The 22,139-nt window shown below is 43.3% G+C and overlaps 1 protein-coding gene and 1 long non-coding RNA gene across 6 annotated transcripts in view; one reads left to right on the top strand and one right to left on the bottom strand.

The window, feature by feature from the left end:
* Positions 1-5,572: 5,572 nt before the first annotated feature.
* Positions 5,573-9,743, top strand: LOC113633576 (uncharacterized). The gene is made up of 3 exons (XR_003438253.1): positions 5,573-6,644; positions 8,766-8,831; positions 9,359-9,743. It is a non-coding gene; the product is annotated as an uncharacterized LOC113633576 (long non-coding RNA).
* Positions 9,744-11,078: 1,335 nt separating this feature from the next.
* AFTPH (aftiphilin) overlaps positions 11,079-22,139 on the bottom strand; it is a 64,356-nt gene continuing 53,295 nt past the window's right edge. For 3 of the 5 annotated variants that reach the window (XM_027131830.1, XM_027131829.1, XM_027131831.1), the window contains 2 exons: positions 18,915-19,038; positions 11,079-12,222 (listed from right to left, as the gene is read on the bottom strand). In XM_027131830.1, coding sequence (XP_026987631.1) covers positions 12,078-12,222; positions 18,915-19,038 — 269 coding nt within the window. In that variant the 3' untranslated portion in view covers positions 11,079-12,077. Of the gene's footprint in view, positions 12,223-18,914; positions 19,039-22,139 lie in introns of those variants that run through there. The other 2 variants (XM_027131832.1, XM_027131833.1) reach the window with 2 other exon arrangements.

Genomic DNA, 22,139 nt, shown 5'->3' with positions numbered 1-22,139 from the left:
TTTTTTTTTTTTCCCCAAATGAGATCATAGTCAAAAATTGGGGAGAGATGTCTCTTTTGAGGGGGCTGTCGGTCAACCTAGCCCCTATGGCCTCCAACCCTCACTTTTCTCATCTATGAAGTGGGAATCATCACACTTCCACCTCTACCTGGTTGGTTGTGGGCACTTAGGTGCCATCTGTGCTGAGGGGTCGGGGCAGCAGGCCTGGCTTGTCTTGTAGTTGCCCTGCGTGTGGCCCTGATAAGCCCGGTCTCCATGTGGCCTGAGTTTTGGCACCACGGGGACTCCCCATGAGAGGGAGAGCTCTCCTGCAGAAGGGCAAACAGGCACCTGGTCAAGGCCCAAGGAGGAGGCCGGGCTGGGGACAGGCTGGACATGCTGCCTCGTTGACCTCTCTCTACCTGTAGAAAGCACTCCTTGGACGACCCCTGTGACTTTGATGCAGAACGGGGAACGAGAGTCGGGGAACGAGAGTGAGTGTCATCCTGGAGACCATCCCCACTTCCACAGGCCACCTCTCCGGGCTGGGGCTCTAGAGGGGAGGCAGTGCGATGGGGCCGGACTGTTGGCCGCCACGAGCTCTCCCTCAGGAACATGCTTCTGAGCAGAGTGACCTTCTAGATTCCCACTGCTCCTGCCCAGCGTGACCTCTCGCCCCTCTCAGTTCCCCTGATTCTTCCTTGGCTCTCAGCCTTCACAGCAGGAGGTGTGTGACACCCAGGGCGACCTTGGGCCACTTGCCCAACCTCAGCGTCATCACCTGCAGAACGGAGATAACATAGGAGATCCTTCAGGGGGTGGGTTGTGAGGCTCAAATGCGATAGCAGAGCTTGGGGGCGTCGCATGGACACATGGACGGGCAGCCAGCCCCTCCGGGTTTAGATCTGGTCTGCTGTGGGCTTTGGGGCAACTTATTTAACCTCTCTGGGCCTCAGTTTTATCATGTGTAAGATGAGAAGAATAATAGTGCCTATTTCATAGGACTTATGGGGGGATTAAACAAGCTAATACACGGAAAGCTCTTTGAATAGTGTCTGCCACCTTACCACGTGCTAGGTAAGAGCCGACTATTATTATTATTGTTGTTGTAGGGTTTAACACGGTACTGTGCATATAGGAAGTCCTCGAGAAATAACTTAAAAAAAAAAAAAACCGAAACCCAAACCCAAACCAAAACACCCCAACCTGCCTTCTCCCTTTGGGCCTTTTCTTCCCAATTAGCCTGAGCTCCTGGATGGGATGGGGGAACAGCAGGAGTTTGACACAACTTGGTTGATTCATATATCCAAAAAGCTGCCAGGTGCCATCTCTGGGTTTTTCTTCTTACCTTTTTTTCGTTTTTTTTTTGTGTGTGTGTGTTTTTTTTTTTTGGTGGCTGTGAAAACTGTTGGAAACTACGGACCCTCTCCCCAGAAAGGTGCTCAGAAGCAAACATCACAATGTGTTGCACAGACCTTCAGGGGATCCCTGACCCCCGCTGAGGACCAGGACAAGAAGCCCCTCTCTAGATGACACCCTCTCCCATGTCTCATTTGTTGGTTTTCCTCCAACAAAACAAAAGCTGCTCCTCCTCCCTCACCCTTCAGTGGGCGGTACCCCAGCTTCTACCCCAGCTCCCAGCCACCTTCACCCCCCACCCCAGACCCCCTGGCTCAATGCCCACTCCAAGCCGCAAACCTTGACGAGGAGTTGAATACAGCACCTGTTCGGCATTTGAGGGCTAAAAAAGAAAAAGAAAAAAACAGAATCAACTTTAAAAAAAATCAGACAGAAGGAACCATCCTCCAGGCCAAACACCATAATTCATGGGGCTCTTATTCACTGAGTGGGACTAAATGATATTTACAGCCAAGAGGCCCTGGACTCACCGAGATGAGCCATCCAGGAGTTGCCCAAACTCTGGCAGCAGAGTGGAGAGGGCAGGGGCGACCCAGGGCCGGGAGGTCAGACCACTGGCAGGGGGAGATTTTATTGTTGTTGTTCACAGATGATGGGGTATTTTTCCCCCGCTTAATGTTAAGTGTAATTTCGGAATTTTAGTACATGTTCCTGGGAAAATGATAACTTCAAACAATTGTTTCCTTGAGACCAATTATGTGCTTGGAATTGGGCTATTTGCTGTGGGTGGTGCCCGTTCATTCATTCATTCATTCAGGGTTTATTAGGTGCCTTCTTTATAAGAGAAGCTGTTCCGGACACCCGGGATACAGCCACGAACAAGGCAACAGAGGTTCCTGTCTTAATGAAGTTTATAGTCTTGGCAGGAGAGACAGATAACACAAAATAAACAATAAATAGATGTTGGGTGGTAATGTGTGCTGAGAAGAAAGTCAAAGCAGGTGGGGGCTGGAGAGGGCTGGGCACTATGTTATTGAGTGTTCAGAGCAGAGGCCTGAAGGAGTGAGGTTTGGGGAGCGTCCCAGGAAGGGAGGAGGGCCATCCACCAGGTGGCCAGTCTTGTTTGGGTTGGGACAGCTCAGCAGGACTAATGACCCACAGGACCAGTTCCCACAGCTGGGGGTTTCTGGATGACAAGTTTGCTGAAGGCCCCCAGTCCTCTGCTGGAACTTTTCCTGGGGCACATAGGTCCTTCCTGGCCGTGGCCTTGGGCCTCCCTGCCAAGCCAAAAGCACCCCCAGGGCTGTTTCTTCCTCATCCCTACCCCTCCCTAGGATGGGTTCTGGCTGATCACCACCCCCCCCCCAACGTTTACATCCACTGTCCTTCAAACGCAAAACAAGACAATTACGAACATGGGCAGACTGTCAAGGATCACCTTTGAGGGAAGTGCCTGGGAGGTCCTCTGAGGTCTCCCTGGATTCCAAGCATCGCCGCCATCACCTCTCTCCAAGCCCCTTCAGCATCTCCTGGAGGCCTCCTTGTGGAGCTCAGCTACTTCTGTAGCCCCACCTTTCAGGTCAAAAGTCAGTTGCTCATAATCATTTAATCATGAACGGCTGGCCTGCTGGTCCCTAATTATATCATGGAATCAGGTGCTGCATGGTAAACAGCCCTGTTCCCCTTAAGGCTCCCAAGTCAGGTGAGACACATTGTAGGTACCCAATAAGAACTTGGTATCCTAAATAATAATAATAATAATTAATAAAAAAATAATATGTAACATTTATTCAGCACTTACTATCTCCAAGTGTCATGCTAACTGTTTAACAAAAGTTCTTTCTTTAATTCTCCTAAGAAGCCTGTTTTGGTATTTTTTACTTTAATTCTGACCCCCACTTTGCAGACCGGTTCCTAGTTTCACAATTAGGAAGTGGCAATGCCAGGATTCAAACTCCAGTTGCCTCATTCCTGCTTCTCTCCCAGGAACAATGTTCAGGCCACATCTTCTGTGGTCCTCGAAGGCTCAGGATTCCTTAGTCGTGGGGCTGGTGAATGCTTGAGGACAGCTGGGAAAGCCATGAGCCCCCAGGGCCCAAGAGCGGCAACTCCGGTTCTTGTGTTTGCTCCCGTCCAAGCTCCATGTTGAAATGATTATCCAGAATAATAGCTCATGCCCCTTCTTTCACAATCCTCAGAGGCAACCCACAGGATGGTTGAAGGTCGGACAGGTTGATGTGTCACCTTTTATGGAAGTGCCTGGGAGGACCCTTTCCCAGAGGCCAGCCTGCAGAGGTAAGTACCCTGGTTGCAGACACTCCCCTTCAGCCAGGAAAATGTTCAGGTCCCCTGGCTTTCTTGTCAGTCATTAGGGGTTCCTGGCGGGTCCCCACTAGCATCTGAGCTAGGATAGACCATTTCTCATCTTTGCTCCTCTCTCAGGGCCGATTGCCCATCCATCTTCCCGTCAGTGGAGGTTGATGTTAGATAAAGACCAGTTGTCACTGGTGGGCTCTGCCCCGATTTTCTTCCCCTGAATGCATCCTCTCAACAGGTGTCTGGTGACACAGGACTCATGAGGTCCTGCCTGCCTCACAGATGTTAGGTTCCAGCCACAAAACCAAAAAAAAAAAAAAAACAAAAAAAAAACTGGGGTGGGAAAGAAGGATCCAGATTTCACGAAAATGAGGCTTTTCAGGGTTGCTGACTAAGGAATTTTCTTTCCAAACATCTGAAAGTGCAAACAGATTGTAAATTAAGAGGGAGTTACAAGATAGTAGCTGAAGGGAAACAACGCCTCCCTGCTCTCTGGTTGTGGCTGGTGTGGCACTGATGGGACCCAGGCAGCCAAGAAAGATGATTAGCCTGGCGGGTGGGTGGGATGGGGCCAGGGTGCTGGGGACAGTGTTCAGGCCGCTTCCTTGAGCCAAGGGGGAGTAGCTTCTTCTGACAGGAGGTAGAACACTGGTCTCTGTCTTCTCTTGCGCCAATGAATTAGTGATTCCCACCCAGATCAAAGTTCAGGCTCCCAAGGCAACTCAGCAAAAATAAAGTGAAACAAATTATAACCCATTCAAACCAGGCTTCTCATGACCAAAGCATGAAGCCAGGAGTTGGACGGCCCTTGAGTCACACTTCTCTGCTCCTTCTGAGTAAAAATACTGATTTCAGTGAAATGTCTTCATTCAGCTGAGGCTTGAATTTATAATGGGAGGAGAGCCTCTGGCATAGCTGTCTCTGGCAGTAATCCTGCTGGTTTGGGGTGCTGGGGCCATGATGGGGAGCCTGGGCCCAGAGCGGAAAAGTCAAGAGCAATTCCCCCTGCCATGACCACACCACCTCCAGACGCAACGCGGAAGCACTGCTCTGGAGAACAGAACAGGAAAAGAGGGGTGGAGAGTGGGAGGACTGTTGAAAGCCCAGAGCCGGCTGGGCAGGTTTCAACGTGGAGCAAACCTTCAGGTTCCCTTGTCGTGCCACTGAGTTCAGTAACTATCAGCGTGACACCCCCTTTCAGGGATATCAAGCTCTGTCTGACGACCCCTCAGTGTGGTCCTCTGAGCCCCTCTGAGTACGCCCAGGCCTTGCTCAGAGGCTGACTGTCCAGCACCATCCACTGAGGGCCCCCTCTGGGGAAAGGTCAGGATTCTGGGTTTGGGAACCTCCTACAGACCTGTGTGCTTTCCAAACAGGGCTTACCTGGCGGTGTGAGCTGTGCCCCGGGGCGGCCGAGATACCCCCACGTCCAGTCCATACTTGCTGCTTGCACAAGGCAGGAATCGAGGCCAAACCAAAACAAAACAGACAGCTTTGGGCAAAATGGAAACCCCACGGGGTTGGTGTTGGCATTGGGGCGCGGCTTCAGAGCTTGGAGAATCGAGTGGGTGATGAATGGCATAGGGTGTCTCGGAAAAATTCAGACAGGACTTGAGGTAGGGCTCATAATATTTGCAGGCAAAGGCACACACAGCACAGGTTCTGGAAGGATCCCTCCATTTCACCGAGGGGTTCAGCGTTCACAGGTTCAGGAAGAAAACAAGGTGAAAGTCCGTCCACCTGCCAGGTCCTGTGCCAGAGACCACGGGCCCAACCGGAGCCAGACACAGTCCTACCCTGAAGAATCTCACGGCCTGAGGGAGAAAGGAGCAAACCGGTCCTGAAGCAAGGCCACAGGTGCCTTGGCAGCCCTCATCACTCTGTGAAGCGTTCGGCCTCTGGCGTCAGACGGACCTGGCTTCTAGACTCTTCTGCTTCCTGGCTGAGTGATCTTGGGGAAGTTGCACAATGTTCCAGGTGTTGGTTTCCTCCGTAGCAAAGTGGGGGTGTTCAGGTACCTCCTAGGGGTCCGGGGAGGATCCAGAGACTGAGCGTGTGCAGAGCACCTGCCTGGCCCACGGTGGTGCTCCTAATAATGCAGAGAAGCTGGTTTGATGATAATAATGTAAACCTAGTGTTATCAGAGAAGCTTGCCAAGCACCCAGGGTGGCTGGAGACCAGTCGTCTGCTTTTCGGGGCGGGCCAGGGGCGCGGTCCAGAAGGCCTCCCAGAGGATGATGCTGGCCGCACGGCGAGGCAGAGCAACCCTGGGAGGGGGCGTTTGGGTCCCGGAGAGCAGCCGGCAGTCCCGGCAGAGCCCCCTGCGCAGGGGACAGAGCCCCCAGGTACTCTGCGACATGCCAAGGAGATAAGACTTTGTCGGGAGGGTGGAGGGGTACCGGGAAGGCTTTCTGACAGGAGAAGCGCACTCTGCCATCGGCAGAAGATTAGATGGGAAGGGAGGCAAGGCGGGGAGGGTCAGCGTGGGCTGTAACAGTGGGCACGTAAGAGACTCTGGAGGCCTGAAGACGGAGGAGATGGGGATGTAGGAGGCGTCGCTGCTAGGACTCCAGAACCGACAGGATCAGGGGTAAGGTAGGGGAGCAGGCCAAGAGCGAGCGTGGAGTTTGGCCACCAAGGCCAGGGGCGGGGGTGTGGAGGCAGGGGAGCGCAGGGCTGTGTGGCACACGGGCTTCCGTGCAGGGGTCTGTGGGCCGTCTGGGTGGGGGCGATGGGGCCATCAAATCCTGGTGCAGAGCTGGGGGAGGGGCAAGGGTAAGGATCTCCAGCAAGACTCTTGGTTACCTGTTTGGGCTGAGGAGCCCTATGGGAAACACTATGTAGGTGACCAGAGTGGCCCCTTTCCTGCGGCAGACACAGCACTGATGACATTCTCACCCACTGACCCTTGTGATTTTTCGTGACCCTCATCACTGACCCCCCAGGAGGGAGACGACAACACCAGAGAGGCGCATGAGCGTGGTCAAAAGGTGAGTCCAGAGGTGAAAGCCAAAGGAGCCAATGTCACCGTTCACAGTCAAGTTCAGGGTATAGATAAGGGGTCTGTCGTCCTTAAATCCTGATTTTGGAAAACTGAAGGAAGGGAACAGTTCTTGAAAGAGGTAAATTTAAAATAAAATATTATTATATGAAGTGATATGAATGCTATCCTCAGAGATAGTCCCCCTGAAAAGATGAGGTCAAGTGACGGACAACTGAGGCATGAGATACTCGGAGGGCAACCTGAGGTTTGTGGACGTTGGGTGGACTTTCTGACTTCACTGTCAGGAAGACAATCGCTTTTCCCACCATCAGCCTTTTATCTGCATCATCAGCGATGGAGTACTGACCTGGATGAGTGATGATAATACAAAAGTATTTATTGAGTTCTTACTATGTGCCAGTGACTCTACGGATTATCCTCATTTAACCTCACATCCTGAGTAGATGTCATTTTATCTCCTACTAGTTTTATCACCCTTATGCTTCTTTGGGAGCACTAAGGCACAGCCATTATCAAGCTGGATGAGGGATTGGAGATCATGTGTAGAAATGCTCAGGGTACCCACGAATTGCCACAGGCAGAGTGTGAGGGATTCGGCAAGCCTTCGCCTGTTCTTAGGATCCGTGGGCACGATAGAGAAACGTGGGTGTCACTGTGCTGGGAAGGTGTGTGCTGAGTCTTCCTGGCTCTCTGCGAGGGCAGTTGCAGGGATTTGTACTGGTCAACATCTGGGTCGGTGATCTGGATCATAAAGGTTATTTATCAATCTGCGGATGACAAAACTGAGGAAGGAGGGAGAGACTACATGCTAGATGGTACAATAAAGATTTGATGAGAGGGACAGGCTGAAGTGATCATCCAAAGCTAACAAAATAAAGTTGTAAAAGGGCAAATGTAGAACTCTGTTTTCAGATCTAAAAACTCAAGTACACAAGTAGATGATAGAGAAAACCTGGCTTGATGGCAGTTATGGGAGAAAAGGCCGTTTACACAGTTTAAAGAGGCAACATTATTGCCCTATACAATAATGGAATTGTAGGCTAAATTTTAAAAAAGTGTCTGAAATTAAATTAAATACGAGCCCCTTGCTAGTGATGAAGCAACATCTGACCCAGTCTCAGGAGTACATTTTTTTTTTTTTTTGCGGGACGCGGGCCTCTCACTGCTGTGGCCTCTTCCGTTGCGGAGCACAGGCTCCGGACGCGCAGGCTCAGCGGCCATGGCTCACGGGCCCAGCCGCTCCGGAGCATGTGGGATCTTCCCAGACTGGGGCACGAACCCGTGTCCCCTGCATCGGCAGGCGGACTCTCAACCACTGCGCCACCAGGGAATCCCCCTACTTTACCTTTTGATTCTATAGATTCCAACCCCTCATTTTATGCATCAAGTACCTGTGACTTAGAAAAGGGGTTTATCCAAGATCTTACAGCTGATTGGTGGCAGAGCTATACTTAGAACACACAACTCCTAGCTTAATCTGCTGCCCCTTCTACCTCACCAGGAGGCTCCCTACTTCCACCCATGATTTGTCTTAGCGTCTGTGCCCCTAGAAGGTCCCGGTAAACCTGAGCTGCCCCCTATTGATTCTTTCCCCCCTTGGAAAAGCACCAGGAAGGCAAGAGATCCTGTTTGAGGCATTGCTGCAGCGTGAGACAACGATCCCAGATTTCATTTCACTGTGTATTACTTTAGCTCCATGAAATACTGTATGAACTGGGAAGTGAAAAACAGGAGTGACTCAGGCTTCCGGTTGTCCTACATGATCTGTTCTCTCCTTCCTTACTACTAGAGTCCCTTTTAGATGGCCACCCAGAATAAAGGTGTTCCCCAGTCTCTTTTGCAGCTAGATATGGCATTGCAACTAAGCTCTGGCCAATAGGTTGGAATTAGAGAAACTTAGGAAAAGTGTCCTTAGCAGGAAGAAGCATGCCCTTCGCCCATGATGGATGGAATGCAGACTTGGCGGCTGGACCCCCAGCAGCCACCGTGGACCATAAGCTAGAAACCACGTGTTGATAAGGGTGGAACAGGATGGTAAGAGCTTGCATCTCTGATGAGCTTATGAAGTCTCTTTACCGGCCCCAGACTGTTTTCTCATGTTTTACAGGCAAGAGAAATAAAGTCCTAACGTTGAAGCCACCGTTACCATCTTCCATCAACTCTGTCATTGAATGTAAGAACAGCGTTATTTCATACATCACTAAGAAAAAGAAACCACTGCCAAATTAAACAGCTATCCCATCCAGCTAACCCATTCCAATTTCAGAGAAGTTCCAGTGTAGCAAAAGGATGAGTCTTATTACATGAAACGCAGTATTTTTGGTTTTTGTTACTCATAGCCAAGCCTAATCCTGATTCAAGAAACATGAGGGAGCAAAAAGACAAGTTCTAAATAAAGAGCATGACAATCATGTAGAGGGAAGAACAAGTCTCTATAAAAGAATGACTCATAAAAATAGTAGTGACACATGACTCAATTTAGGGAAGTTTCTCCCATAACTTCCCAGTCTGGCTTGAATTAACTGGGGAATTATGTATGGCTATTTGGATTTGGCCATAAAGTGAGATGAGACTCCGGGGGATGAGTGGGCTGGTTTTAAGATGTCAAAGACCCAAAGGGGATTGCTAAGCCAGTCTCCACTGTGTGTGATTTGGTTTTAGGGTCTCTGACTCCTTGGTTTCTTCTCCCCAACTCTGCAGGGTCCTCCTGGCTGACTTTGAGAAGGACAAACGGGCAGCTGCTGCCAGAAGCAGCTGATGACCAAGACAAGCCTGCAACCAACAGGCTCACCCTTAGCTGAGATTCGCATGGAGATGCTCACGGCTCTTCCCGCACCAGCCCTGCTACTGCTTTCCAGTGTAATTTGAGCCTTGATCTGGTGCAAAGCTGAGCACTTTTGGTCCTCAGCACTAGAGCCCTGACCTTAAGCTATGACAACCCAGTATTAACTTACCTGAGTGATTAAAACATCAAAGGCCAATATGACACACGAAAGGGAAAGGGAAAGGGAAATCTGGCTTATTGAAAAGTGGTTATAAGATGGACTATCCACTTTGTGTGTCATTAAAGCAGGGGCACTTTCATAAGAAATGTCCACTTGATTACTTTTAAATTGTAACAGAATAACTTATTTTAATTGATCCTATCTCCTGTGACTGCTTCTTGAATCTACCGGGACACCAGGGGCCTTTATAGATTTTGCGGATTCTATGCTCTGGCTATCGTTTATTGAGTCTCCTCATGTGATAAATGTTTTACATCTATTATTTAACACATCAACCCCATAGGTAGGTGGTATCATTCCCTTTTTTTTTTTTTTTTGCGGTACGCGGGCCTCTCACTGTTGTGGCCTCTCCCGTTGCAGAGCACAGGCTCTGGACGCGCAGGCTCAGTGGCCATGGCTCACGGGCCCAGCCGCTCCACGGCATGTGGGATCCTCCCGGACCGGGGCACGAACCCGTGTCCCCTGCATCGGCAGGCGGACTCCCAACCACTGCGCCACCAGGGAAGCCCCTCATTCCCATTTTTAAAGATAATATAACTGTGGCTCAGAGAAGGTTGATTAACTTTCTCATGGTATCACACACAGCTAATAAACGGGCTCTGAACCTAGGTGGATGAAGGCTACCATTATCATTTAGTTGTAATGGACTGTAGAAGCAGCCCTTTAAGCTTCAGTTACTGAAACATGTAAAGGTCTGCTGAGGAATACTTTTATCCTTCCATTCAGAAGGTCCACTGGGCACTGAAGACTTGTGACTATTCTGAAGGAAAGCCTTCTCTGGAAAAAAAAAAAAAAAAAGTTGGGGAAACGGCAGGAGATGGACTGGATAAGCATTCTTGCTCCAGGCCTTACTTAAATTACACTCAGGCAACTGTTCCAATGGCCTGTGTAATAACCTGGCGACACAGGAATCTCTGTCAATGACAGAGGTGCAGAAGAGTTCCAATGGAACATTCCCACAGCCGATGAGGTGGACTACTGTTGGGCTGATTGCCTGTTTTTACTGAAATACATCATGTGACTTTTTGCTGAAGCAACATCTAATCTAATAACAATATTTTAAAAGTGCTTTTAAGAAATTTTCTGCTCACCTTAATTTCATGCATATATTTCCTTGGGAAGAAAAAAATTCCCTACAAATCCCTATTTAACTTTGCCAATTCTGATGAAGATATATTATAATGATCATGGGAATTTCTTGTATGATCTCATGTTCTACATAAAAACAGCTCAGCTACTTAAAGGGTTGATTCAAATTCTTATGGGTGAGAATCTAATTCTTCTTGGTTTTAATAAACTGGAAGCCCTACCAAATGACTTCTTCTGGATTGAAACACATTAAGATGAAATAAAACTTAACGTTCAAATTCATTACATTTTCCCTCAGACACCAAAGTACAGACACCAGGCTAAACTTCTTTTAAATTATTTTATTTTTGTGTAAGCTAAAAGGAAATTTACACACTGAAATCTCAAAAGACCTTGGGCATGCACATTAACCTTGTTAGAGGTTCCTCTACATGTCTCTTTTTTTCCATAGGAATTTCCCCAAACATTTAAAACCCATAGTTTTTACTGTATATACAGCCTAAACCATAGCAATCTATGATTATGTCATTTTACACTGTGCAAAATCCTCAAAAAATAGTGGTATGATAGAACAAAACAATCAGTAACAAGTAAATTTCATGGTAAGACATTCATGTAATTTGGTCCTTCTCTAAACCAAACTGATTTAAAACAGACAGGCACAATCTCTTTAAACCCCTTCAATCAAGTTCTGACAATGATCCATACCCTAGAACAAAAGCGCAATCGATGAAAGTACCTTGCAAAAGGTCAAACAGCAACAGGCCAGACTGAAAAGATTAAACAAGAGCACAAAAAGGGTAACAAAAGCCAGATCTGAAACAAACCCACCACACGTAAAATTAAAAAAAAAAAAAAAATTTAAACAGGGACTTGGAGCTTATTTATGAGAGCAAAAGTAATTCAGTGTATGATGTGAAAAATTAATAGGACAGTCAATGCAATCTGAAAAGACTGAAGGGGATTTCACAGACAGTGGAGATTTGACTTTTTAGTTTTCATTTTTTTATTTCAAAAGTTTTGTAAGAAGGACACCACCAGTGTATTTCACAAAGACATAAATGTATACACCCCAGCAACACAAAAAGAATAAATCTTCAAAAATGTTCACCCCGATTATTTACATTTGTTTCTAATATAAATTTAGGACTTCAGTATGTAAATAAATATACATTACTATGTATACCTTTCTAGTGCGGCTTACCAACAAATCAGCTGAACTTTTAATTTTTTTTTTTTTTTAATTAGAGCAGGTATGCTTTTGATGGTGGGGAAGGGCTGGAGGGAAGGAAAAGCAACTGAAACCGTCCAGTTCACATCAGTTATCAGTCTGCCTTCTCTTGGGAGCTTGTGGAAGGTGTCAAGGTGGTTGGGAACATCAACACCTTGGCATGCATGAACGTCAGGTCAGGAAGGCTGGCGATCACCTTGATGGCTTCTTCACTCAGGTGCTCTTCTCTTTTCGGTTTCCTGTTGACAAATGAAAAAAGAGATGTGTGCCAAAGTGACACTTGCTGTAGGTCAAACGGGAGAAAATCTACTCTCAAGGCAGACAGCAATCTGTGGGGACTTGAGTTATCTTTCCCTCTGCCAGTCCCTGAACCTCATAATACCTTTGTGTTGAGCGCTTCCTGTGCCAGAGGCCAAATCCCTTACAAAGATTCACACCGAATTTGTGTATGTTCATTACAGTTAGGCAGGTACACAGACATTCACATGTACCTGTGCACAGCTCGCAGCTCTATTTAAGCTTAGAAGCATCTACCTAGGCATACTTTTAAAATGTTACTAGGAAACTCCCTGGTGGTCCAGTGGTTAGGATTCCGTGCTTCCACTGCAGGGGTCACGTGTCCGATCCCTGGTCGGGGAACAAAGATCCTGCGTGCTGTGTGGCGCAGCCAAGAAAAAGTTACGCAGCAGAAATATGATGCTGAAGCCCTAGCCAACACCACTCTGCCCAACTGGACTTGCCCCTCCCCACTGAGAAACTACCAAAGTTGCCTCAACATAAAGCAAAGTATGTCTGGCACGGTCCTTGTAAGTCATTTTAACCTCAGGCTTTCTTCAACCCCAAAGGGGAATTCCAGGACAGAAAGCCCTCAGCTCAAAAACACCCAGCCTCTGCCCCACTGGGATGCAGAGAGATGGTAGGTCCAAAGGCCGCCGCACTAGGGCCAGCTACTCATGCCGAGAATGCACATAGGCAGGAAGGACTCAGGGAGAGGGGAAATCTCGAAATCTGTTGGGTCCTATAGATGAAATGCCCCTAATATAAGAAGTGATCAGCGTGGCGACACAGAGAGGAAGAGCTCCTGCTGACCCGGGTCTTCCCAGCAGGTGAGCCACAGAAAATGCCAATTGAGCCTTGAATGTGGCTCAAATTGAGCACATGATTGTAATCCAATCTTTATGTTTTCTAGGATGTTAAATATACTGAAAGATAGCTGCGGTCATAAAGATATTAATTTTAGATCAAAGTAATTTAAAATTGTTGACTCTAAAAGGCCCAATCCTCTTTTACAGTAAATGATAGTTGGTACTCTATTAGGTGCGACACAAGTTATTTCTTCCACCTAAGTATTTTCTTTGTCCTTGGGATGAGGTGCAGGAGGTCAGGAGATGAAACAAGAAAGAAAAGATAGATGCAGGTCTTTGTTTTATACCTGGACTTTTCTGTTGTTACCACATTTAAGTTCAGGCTGAAATAAAAAGATTTTACGAAAAGACTGAAAAATAAAACATCAGACTTTTAGGACCAAAGTTCTTCAATATGGGGGTCAGCTTCAGGTACACTGAAACCATCAGTAGATCAACTCAGAAGAATGGAATAGCACTCCAAATTTTTTCCGATTAAAATCTACATTTTTAATTGCACTTAAATCATGGTAAAACTATTAAGTGGACGGTTGATGGGAAGTTGCCTATCTGCATCATTCCACAATAAAACCAGATAGTTCACTTTTTAGTCTCAAAGTGAAAAACTGGAAGACTACATGGGAAAGGGCAGCCTCTCACCATGGTCAATCTTAGCATCACTCACGATGGGGTCAACCAGACATTATGTGTCGTCTGATGCGATACAACACCTATGATGTATTCCAGCCAAAAGGCTTTACCTGAATCCATCAAACCTTTAGATATAATGTCCAGTTTACAGGAAATAAGGGGAATAGAGAAATATTTGAAAACTACTTGAAGGAAGCAAATGGACAAATCCAGAGATTGGGACGTTCTGCAGGACAAGTGGACCGATCTTTTCAACAAGCTAGTGTTAGTAAACTGAAAAGCAAACAGAAGGGATGGGGGTAGATATACTAGGTTAAAAGTGACTTAGCCATAGCAGCTAGGTACAATAGTCCTAGATTGGATGCTGATTTGGAGAAAGCAGAGAGAAAGGACATTGTTGGGGAATTTGAATACATATAGCCTGGCTATTAGATGAAATGAAAATTTACTGAAATCAGTAGATGGAGACCACTGACTGCAAGGGAAGGCTCAATGCCGTATAGACTATAAAATCTCCTTTTTGGTTAAAACAACACTCATATGGGTATATTTGCAAAGATAAAGATCTGAAAGAATATGCACTAAGGAGTTATAGTGATCTGACTGGTAAGAATGTGATACTTTCATGAAAAATTTTTTGTCTATTTTCTAACTTTCTACTCTTACTGTTTCTGTAAAGATAAAAAATTATTAAAAACAGTAACCAGTAAAATTGCACCTAAATGGACTTCTCGCTTGTGGAGTGCAGTTGGGGTGTGGGGAAGGAGAACAAAGAAGTTGTTTTCACCCAAGGAATGGTTGGTAAATATTATTCTAGAGTTTCTACCAATTGCCTTATTTCAGAGACACTACTTGAAGGCTGTCTGAAGTTGTATTTAAAAATAAGAAAAAGTTGACGTAGTTCATAGTTTGTGCGTTTATCTGTAGTCGCTATGCGTTGATGTGATCTAGTTTTCTTAGAATGTAAGAAAGAAGAAAATGCTTGAGGGGAATTTGAAAATAAAAAGTTACATCATGACCTTTCCTTGAAGCCAAAGGCAGTGACCTAATTTTGATTTATACTCTTCCTAGTTAAGATTTATCCTTTTGGCCAATGCAGTACAATTAAGAGTTCAGAAATAAACCCATACATTTATGGTTAAACTGATTTTCAACAAGAGGGAAATGGGGCAAGAACAGTCTTTTCAACAACCAGTGCTGGTACAACTGGATATCCACGTGCAAAAGAATGAAGTTGGACCCCCTACCTTACACCATATTCAAAAATTAATTCAAAATACATCAAAGGTCTAAATATAAGAGTTGAAACTTTAAAACTCTTAAAAGAAAACCTAGATGTAACCCTTCCTGACCTTGAAGTAGGCAATGGTTTCTTAGATATGACACCTAAGGCACAAGCAATGAAATATATATGTACATATTTATGTACACATATATGTATATCTATCTATAGAGATATATACACATATACGCATGTATATAGGGCTTCATCAAAATTAAGAAACTTTTGTGTTTCACAGGACACTACCAAGAAAGTGAAAAAATAGCCTGCAGAATGAGATAAAATATTTGCAAATCCTGTATCTGATAAAGGTCTAGTATGCAGAATATGTAAAGAGTTCTTAAAAACAACAACAACTTCCCTAAAGAAGAGATACAAGTGGTCAATAAGCACCTGAAAAACTGCTCAATATCACTGGCCATCAGGGAAATGTAAATCAAAATGACAATGAGATACCACTTCATACCCATTGGGATGACTATAACCAAAAGACAGTAACAAGCCTTGTGAGAATGTGGTGACATTGGAACCCTCAAACTTTATTGGTGATAATGCAAAATGGGGCCACTGCTTTGGAAAACAGTTTGGTAGTTCTTCAAAAAATTAAACAGTGTTACCACGTGACCCAGAAGTTCCACTCCCAAGAAAATTGAAAGCATTTGTCCACACAAAAACTTGTACATGAATGTTCATGGCAGCATTACTCATAACAGTCAAAAAGTGAAAACAACCCAAATGTCCATTAATTTATTAGTGGGATAAACAAAATGTGGTATAGCCATACAATGGAATATTATGCAGCCATAAAAAAGGAATAGAAAGTACCAATACATGCAACAACTTGGCTGAGCTTGAAAACATTATGCTAACTGAAAGAAGTCAGACACAAAAGGCTATATAATGTATTATTCTGTTAGTATGAAATAATCAGAATATGCAAATCCACAGAGATAGAAGGCAGATTAATAGCTGCCAGGGGCTGGGAAAACTGGCATATAGGGAGTGACTGCTAATGGGAACGGGGTTTCTCTCGGGGATGATAAAAATCTTCTGGAATTAGTGGTAATGGTTGCACAACCTTGCGAATATACTAGAAGCCACTGAATTGTACACTTGACATGGGTGAATTTCATGGCATGTGAATTATATCTCAATTAAAAGGTCAAAAAAAGAAAAGAAAAAACCATGCATGCCTTTTGGCAACTAGTCCTCTGGCCTGTATAATCTTCAGTTAGAGGTCTGTGGCTACTACCTAGCTGGCTACCCACTGATTAAGATTAGGAAGTAATTTTTCTCTGTATTAGAAAAGGTAAGCAAGAAGATGGAACTATTTTAAAACTGAGAACTTGCATTTCTTTAAAATAAGAAGTCACTTTCACAACCTATGTTTAGAAAGTGAACAGCACATGTACTTTCTCTTACATATGCAAAGACATTTGGAAAAGAGTATGGGATGTTGTTTGTTACATGGCAAATTTCCTCTACCTAGACCACTGTTTCTTAACCTTTTCTTACCCTACAGTTCCTCAGTGCTTTTTCACTCCATCTTCTGTGTATTGACAAAAGCCAAGATTTTGCTGAGGTGTACACTTTAAATTTTATTTTATTCAAAAACAAAAACAAAAAATGAAGCAAAACCAAAAAATAACAAAGATGCTTAAAATTCCTTTGGAATTATGCCACCCCACCTTTCTCCCCCCTGTACGACTGAGAATCACTCATGGGGGCACTTTACAGTATTACCTTCTAATTATAAGACTTGTGAATATTTGCACTTCTCACCACTTTCAAATAGTTAATTCCTCCAAAGAGAAAACACAAAGTTGACAACTTGTTTTCTTTGCAATTTATTTTGTTTTAAATGTGAAGCTGGACAGGTACCAGAGACTAATTCAATGCAGTTACAAAACTGACCCCAGGATACACACTATAGTTTCAGTTCATTCCATAATAGTACAGAGTAAGAGAAAAAATAAAATAACTTAAAGTGGTAGGAGTTGGAAGAGTGCCCTAGTGTACAGAATGTTTTAAGGGTGAGTTGAAAAGTTAGGAGAGCAAGCAAGTTAACAATGTGGTTTAGAGCTCCTCCTACTGGCACAAAGAATGAATTCTCACCACCGGGACTTTGAACACTAACTACTACAGTTCACTCAGTGAGACTGCAGAGGGAAAAAGGTGAGGAAACACTAGGGCTGTCCTTAGAAAAAGTTGTCCAAAAAGTAGCAGGAGAAAGCCCAAACGATAAAAGTGTCAGTTTTTTGTTTGTCTGTTTGTTTTAAAAGTCATTAGCTTTTGGTTAACATATATAGAAAAAATGGATGAGAAATCTGTATAAGGAGAACATTAATTTGAAAATGATTTATTTGGAAAGAGAAATTAGAAAGCAAGCAAAAAATCCACACTAGCTTCATTTACAAGCAAGTTCACTTAATAGGAGGCTTTAACAGCGCCAGGTAGTGTTACTACAAAGAAATAGGGGTGATAAGAACAAGGGAGAGAATCTGTGGCTAAACAAGAACGTGCAGACTACAAATCCATTCCCGGGAAAAGTTCAGGGTAGCCTTAATTATAAAACAAATAATAATGGATTCTCATGATTATAAATATTAATTGTATTAGTAATAATAAATATCTGTTGAATGGGTACTTAAGCACAAACACAGTTTTAAAGGTGATGTGATAATTCAAGCCAGAGTTTTAAGACAGGTAAGCATTTATTATTTGCAAGGAAAACATGGCTTTATTAAATGGATGTTTTTCTACAGAAGAACTGATTTAAAAGATAAATCTGAATTTGACGTGTGAGTAGAATGTATTTAAACAGGAGAAAAAGCTATAATATCTCTGCCTAACTGGGCAAAAACAGGTGAATATTTTCACTTTAAAGTGCTGATGAATCACAGATTTGGTACAGCAGAGTTGGTATGCCGATCAACCAGTATTTGCTCTTGCAGTAGTGACTTCCTGGTTCATAAGATTACCTTCTTATTAGAAACTGCCTTATTCTTATGGCTAACATGTCAAAGCAATGGATTATTCCAGTGCTTAATTATGTAAAACTAAAGGTTTCCTGAATCCTGCACACAACGCCCACATGACATTCCTGTATCTGAGATAACTGCTTTTCTAAAGGCCCTGCCCCTGAGGGGCTCCCAGAAAGCTTGTTAAAAGCAAGGCTTCGGGCTTCCCTGGTGGCGCAGCGGTTGAGAGTCCGCCTGCCGATGCAGGGGACATGGGTTCGTGCCCTGGATCCCACGTGCCGCGGAGCGGCTGGGCCCGTGAGCCATGGCCGCTGAGCCTGTGCGTCCGGAGCCTGTGCTCCGCAACGGGAGAGGCCACAACAGTGAGAGGCCCGCATACCGCAAAAAAAAAAAGCAAGGCTTCACGACCCAAATCAGAGGTGTTACACATTAGCGAAAATTCAGAAAATAAAACAGTGGCCATTCCCTACTCTCTCTTAGCCCAGAGGTGAAAGGATCAGCCTAGGTGACTCTGGGAGTGTGAAACTGGGTTCTCAAAGATGGTCATCTCAGTAGTTATGAAAGAAAAGGGGGAGCATTTCTGTAATGGCTTCATGATCTCAATTCTTTTATCAGATTCTTCTCTACAAAGTTGGGTGTAGGGGTAGGGAAGGAGAGAAAACGACATCTGTCAGCCCTTTCCAGTCTCTCATGAAATAGCTCCGCTCTAGTAAATCCATAATTAAACATAATTTGATACTATTTTCTGGAATTAGGCATCTATTGGTTTTATAAATGTAAAGTGAATTTTAATATAATATATTGAAATACTGCCAACTTATGTGCTTTCCCATCTGGGCTACTTTGTTTAACACAGAATTCAAAATTAGGGTGTAATGAGCACTAGCTTTTACCTGGTAGATGTGCTTGTCTTCTCTACTGTGGACATGAGTCTCGCAAATGCATCAGTCACTTTGAGGCTTGAGGTGGAGATTTCCAGCTTAGAAGTTGTTAACTCATACAACTCTGGATCCACACCTTATAGTATAAAATGATAGTCAGTGATGGCAAGCTGCAATGGGTACTCAGCCACAATCCAAGATGCAAAAGGCAATTACTCTGTAAACATCTGAGTCTTTATAAGCACAACACATCTTTAGAACACTGTAATATTGCATTTAGTTTTTAAATTATAAATTCCACTCTTCGGAGTTTTTACAAAGTAGGAAAATACTCTTAAAATTCCACTCTGGTATAAATATAGCCTTAATTAATCTAACGTTTATGTAGACGATACCATCAAAATACTTCTAAAAAATTCTATCTGCTATAGAAAACTCCCTAAATTTTGTATTTGTTTGTGATATGAAGGTTATCAATGTTTTATAAATAGAATGCACATGATTTGTTACATAATATGACACCTCAATTTTTAAATTGACTGATTTAACTTCATTTTTTGAACCTCCCTTTTCCCTTACCTCCCTGACCATTTATCCTCCATTATTTTCATCCATATCCCCAAATTTGTAGGTTAATATAAAGTCTCAGATACAGTAAATAATTTGGTTAGTTTAAATATATTCTGACTATCTGAGGACATGAAATATTACCCAAAGTATCAAATTATTACTAAAGAAAAGTTATATACCGCATTGTTCTTTCTTCAGGTAAGAAGTGGGGAGGGTAAAATATTTTCAGAAAAAGTGAATAAAAGCACTACGTTTGAACAAAATGAAAATTGTCTCAAGGGTTATACTTCTATTGTCTCACAGCTGAATCTAGTGGCTAACAGTTCAAAGATCTTGTTAGAAAAATTCAAAACAAAGCTGAGTTAGAGGATTAGATTTATTGTAAAATCTATTAAAATCCTTCCCATCTGACTTCATTAAAATATACATACATATTTTAAAACTTTCCTTGAATATTAATTTATATCAAATATGAGGACTACAAAAAACAAGGAACAAGCAAATATTTTCAACTCAAGCTAAGCGTTGGAAAATAAAGGTAATCAGATAAAAAATTTTTAATCCTACACTCTCTTTGGTTTTAGCAAATTCAGTAGTTTCAGGGTATAATAGAAAAGCAGACTGTAAGTACAAATGTCTTATAGCTTCATCAATTTCTACTTATCATTTCTAAAAAAGCCCTAAGACCCGTAGATAAAATTATATATACATGTACCATATCGATATTAACAAACAAGTTTCCTCCTTTAGGATATTTCTAGGTTAAGAAAAAAAATCAGGAACTGCCTTCTATTAACCAACTTTGTAGCTGACTAGCAGATGTAAACACAGATCTCAGATGTTTACAGAAATCATACTAGCACAAGCGGCTTCCACAGTTACCATGTCCAACAAGGGAGGAAGGCTATAGAAAATGTTTGTTGACTCTCCGAAGTTTTTAGTATTTCATTAAGGTACAGTTTCAAAATATAATTTAAAAGGCCCTTTCTTTGTATTTCTATAATAAGTATTAAGGTTGCAATTAAAATGTAAAAATTTACAGATGCCTGTAAAGGGACCAGATGAACCCAAAGCACCTCCTTCCTCCACTATGAAAGGTTAGATTCCAAGTAACCACAAAATTTAAGTAGATGGTGAATGCACAATGCAGAGTAAACAATTGCATTCTGACTGGCAACAGGAAAGTGCTAGTAAAAATTTAGTTGGGTTTATACAATACTGACAACTTGGCCGTCAAACAGTGAAGTGGGAGATTTTTAAAAAAAAACCTTCAACCTCCCCCAACCTCCCAAAACCATTATCACCAAAAAAAGTACTATGGCTATATTTTATACTTTTCAAAAACAAGACAACTACTTACTCTACACAAAAAACTGGAAAGTAATTTTTTTAATGGAAGAGGTTTTTTTTTAACAGAACCTTAATGAGGCATAGTTTAGTTACATAAATAAAGCTAGCCAACCAAGTTCTATGCCAACCTCCTAAGTCTCAAACACAAAATAATTAAATAACCGCAAGCTAAGACAAAATGACTTTCCCAGAAACAAGTCAGAAAAAGTGCAAGCAAGTGGTGAAATGGAATACTCAGGAAAGTGTTGACACCTGTAGCTTGATGGTAAGTTTTAACAAAACCCAATAGCAATAAAACAAGCCAAAGCAAATTTATAGTAATCAGGTTTACACAGCAGCTAGAGTATATTAATGAAAATACGGAAGGAAAATATTTAAAAGGTTCCAAAGTAAGGAGGACCGCCATTGACCATGCTAATTTCATTTCCATTACAGCTCTAAGCTTCTGAAACTGCTTGCTCTTCTCAAAGCTGTGTATGTATACTGAGCCTGGTTTATCAGGTCATTTCTGTACTTCTTTATACAGTCAGATGATTTGTGCTCTTATGGGTGATTTTTAACTGAGTTTGAAATGTAACCAAAAATTAAATTTAAACCAGGTTTTTAGACACCCCAAAATAGTGACCTCATTTAAATTATGATACAGTCCCTGACAAAACAAAGCTGAGAGCAAATTAGAAATAGGAGCTTGGTAATTCATTCTTGGGATTATAGTAATAAGGAAACTGATACACAAGATTTTGGGTTTCTTCCCCCCATTAAGTATTAAAAACTAATTAGCTCACCCAGGTCATTTCATAGCTCACATGTGTTTAGAAGTAATTTAAATAGTGAAATATTTTGAAGTCAAAACCAGACACATTAGTTTTTCATATGCTTGTAAAATCTTGGAAACAATGAAAATGATAACCAGGGGATTAGATTTGCGGAATCCAGTCATTCTACAAAACGGCCTTGGAATGTCCTTATAGCACAATCAGATTTCCATAACCAGCTCTTGGAGAAGGGCATTCTGGATCCCAGGTTCACCCTTAGCTGATTGTCTTAGTCTCCCCCATTTCCCATCATGGCTCCTAAATTGCTAGAAGTGGGTGGCAGGGTTATCTAGCTGAACAAAACCAGCAGATTCTCAGGAACCAGGCTGGCTGTCTAACTGATCCTAGTGGGGACTGAGAGGGACCCTCCCTATGCATTCTGGGCATCAGCATCTATATAGCACCTCAACAGCCGCCTGGTATCAATGGGCATGATTACCAGATCACAAGTTGGGATGACAGGGAGTCATTAAAATCATATTAAATAAAATGTAAACATAAA

This window comes from Aethalodelphis obliquidens, unplaced genomic scaffold (assembly GCF_003676395.1).
Source record: "Aethalodelphis obliquidens isolate GAN/ISIS:26980383/991018 unplaced genomic scaffold, ASM367639v1 scaffold40, whole genome shotgun sequence".
In the NCBI taxonomy this organism is placed as follows: domain Eukaryota; kingdom Metazoa; phylum Chordata; class Mammalia; order Artiodactyla; family Delphinidae; genus Aethalodelphis; species Aethalodelphis obliquidens.
This window is presented reverse-complemented; position numbering and strand designations above follow the sequence as displayed.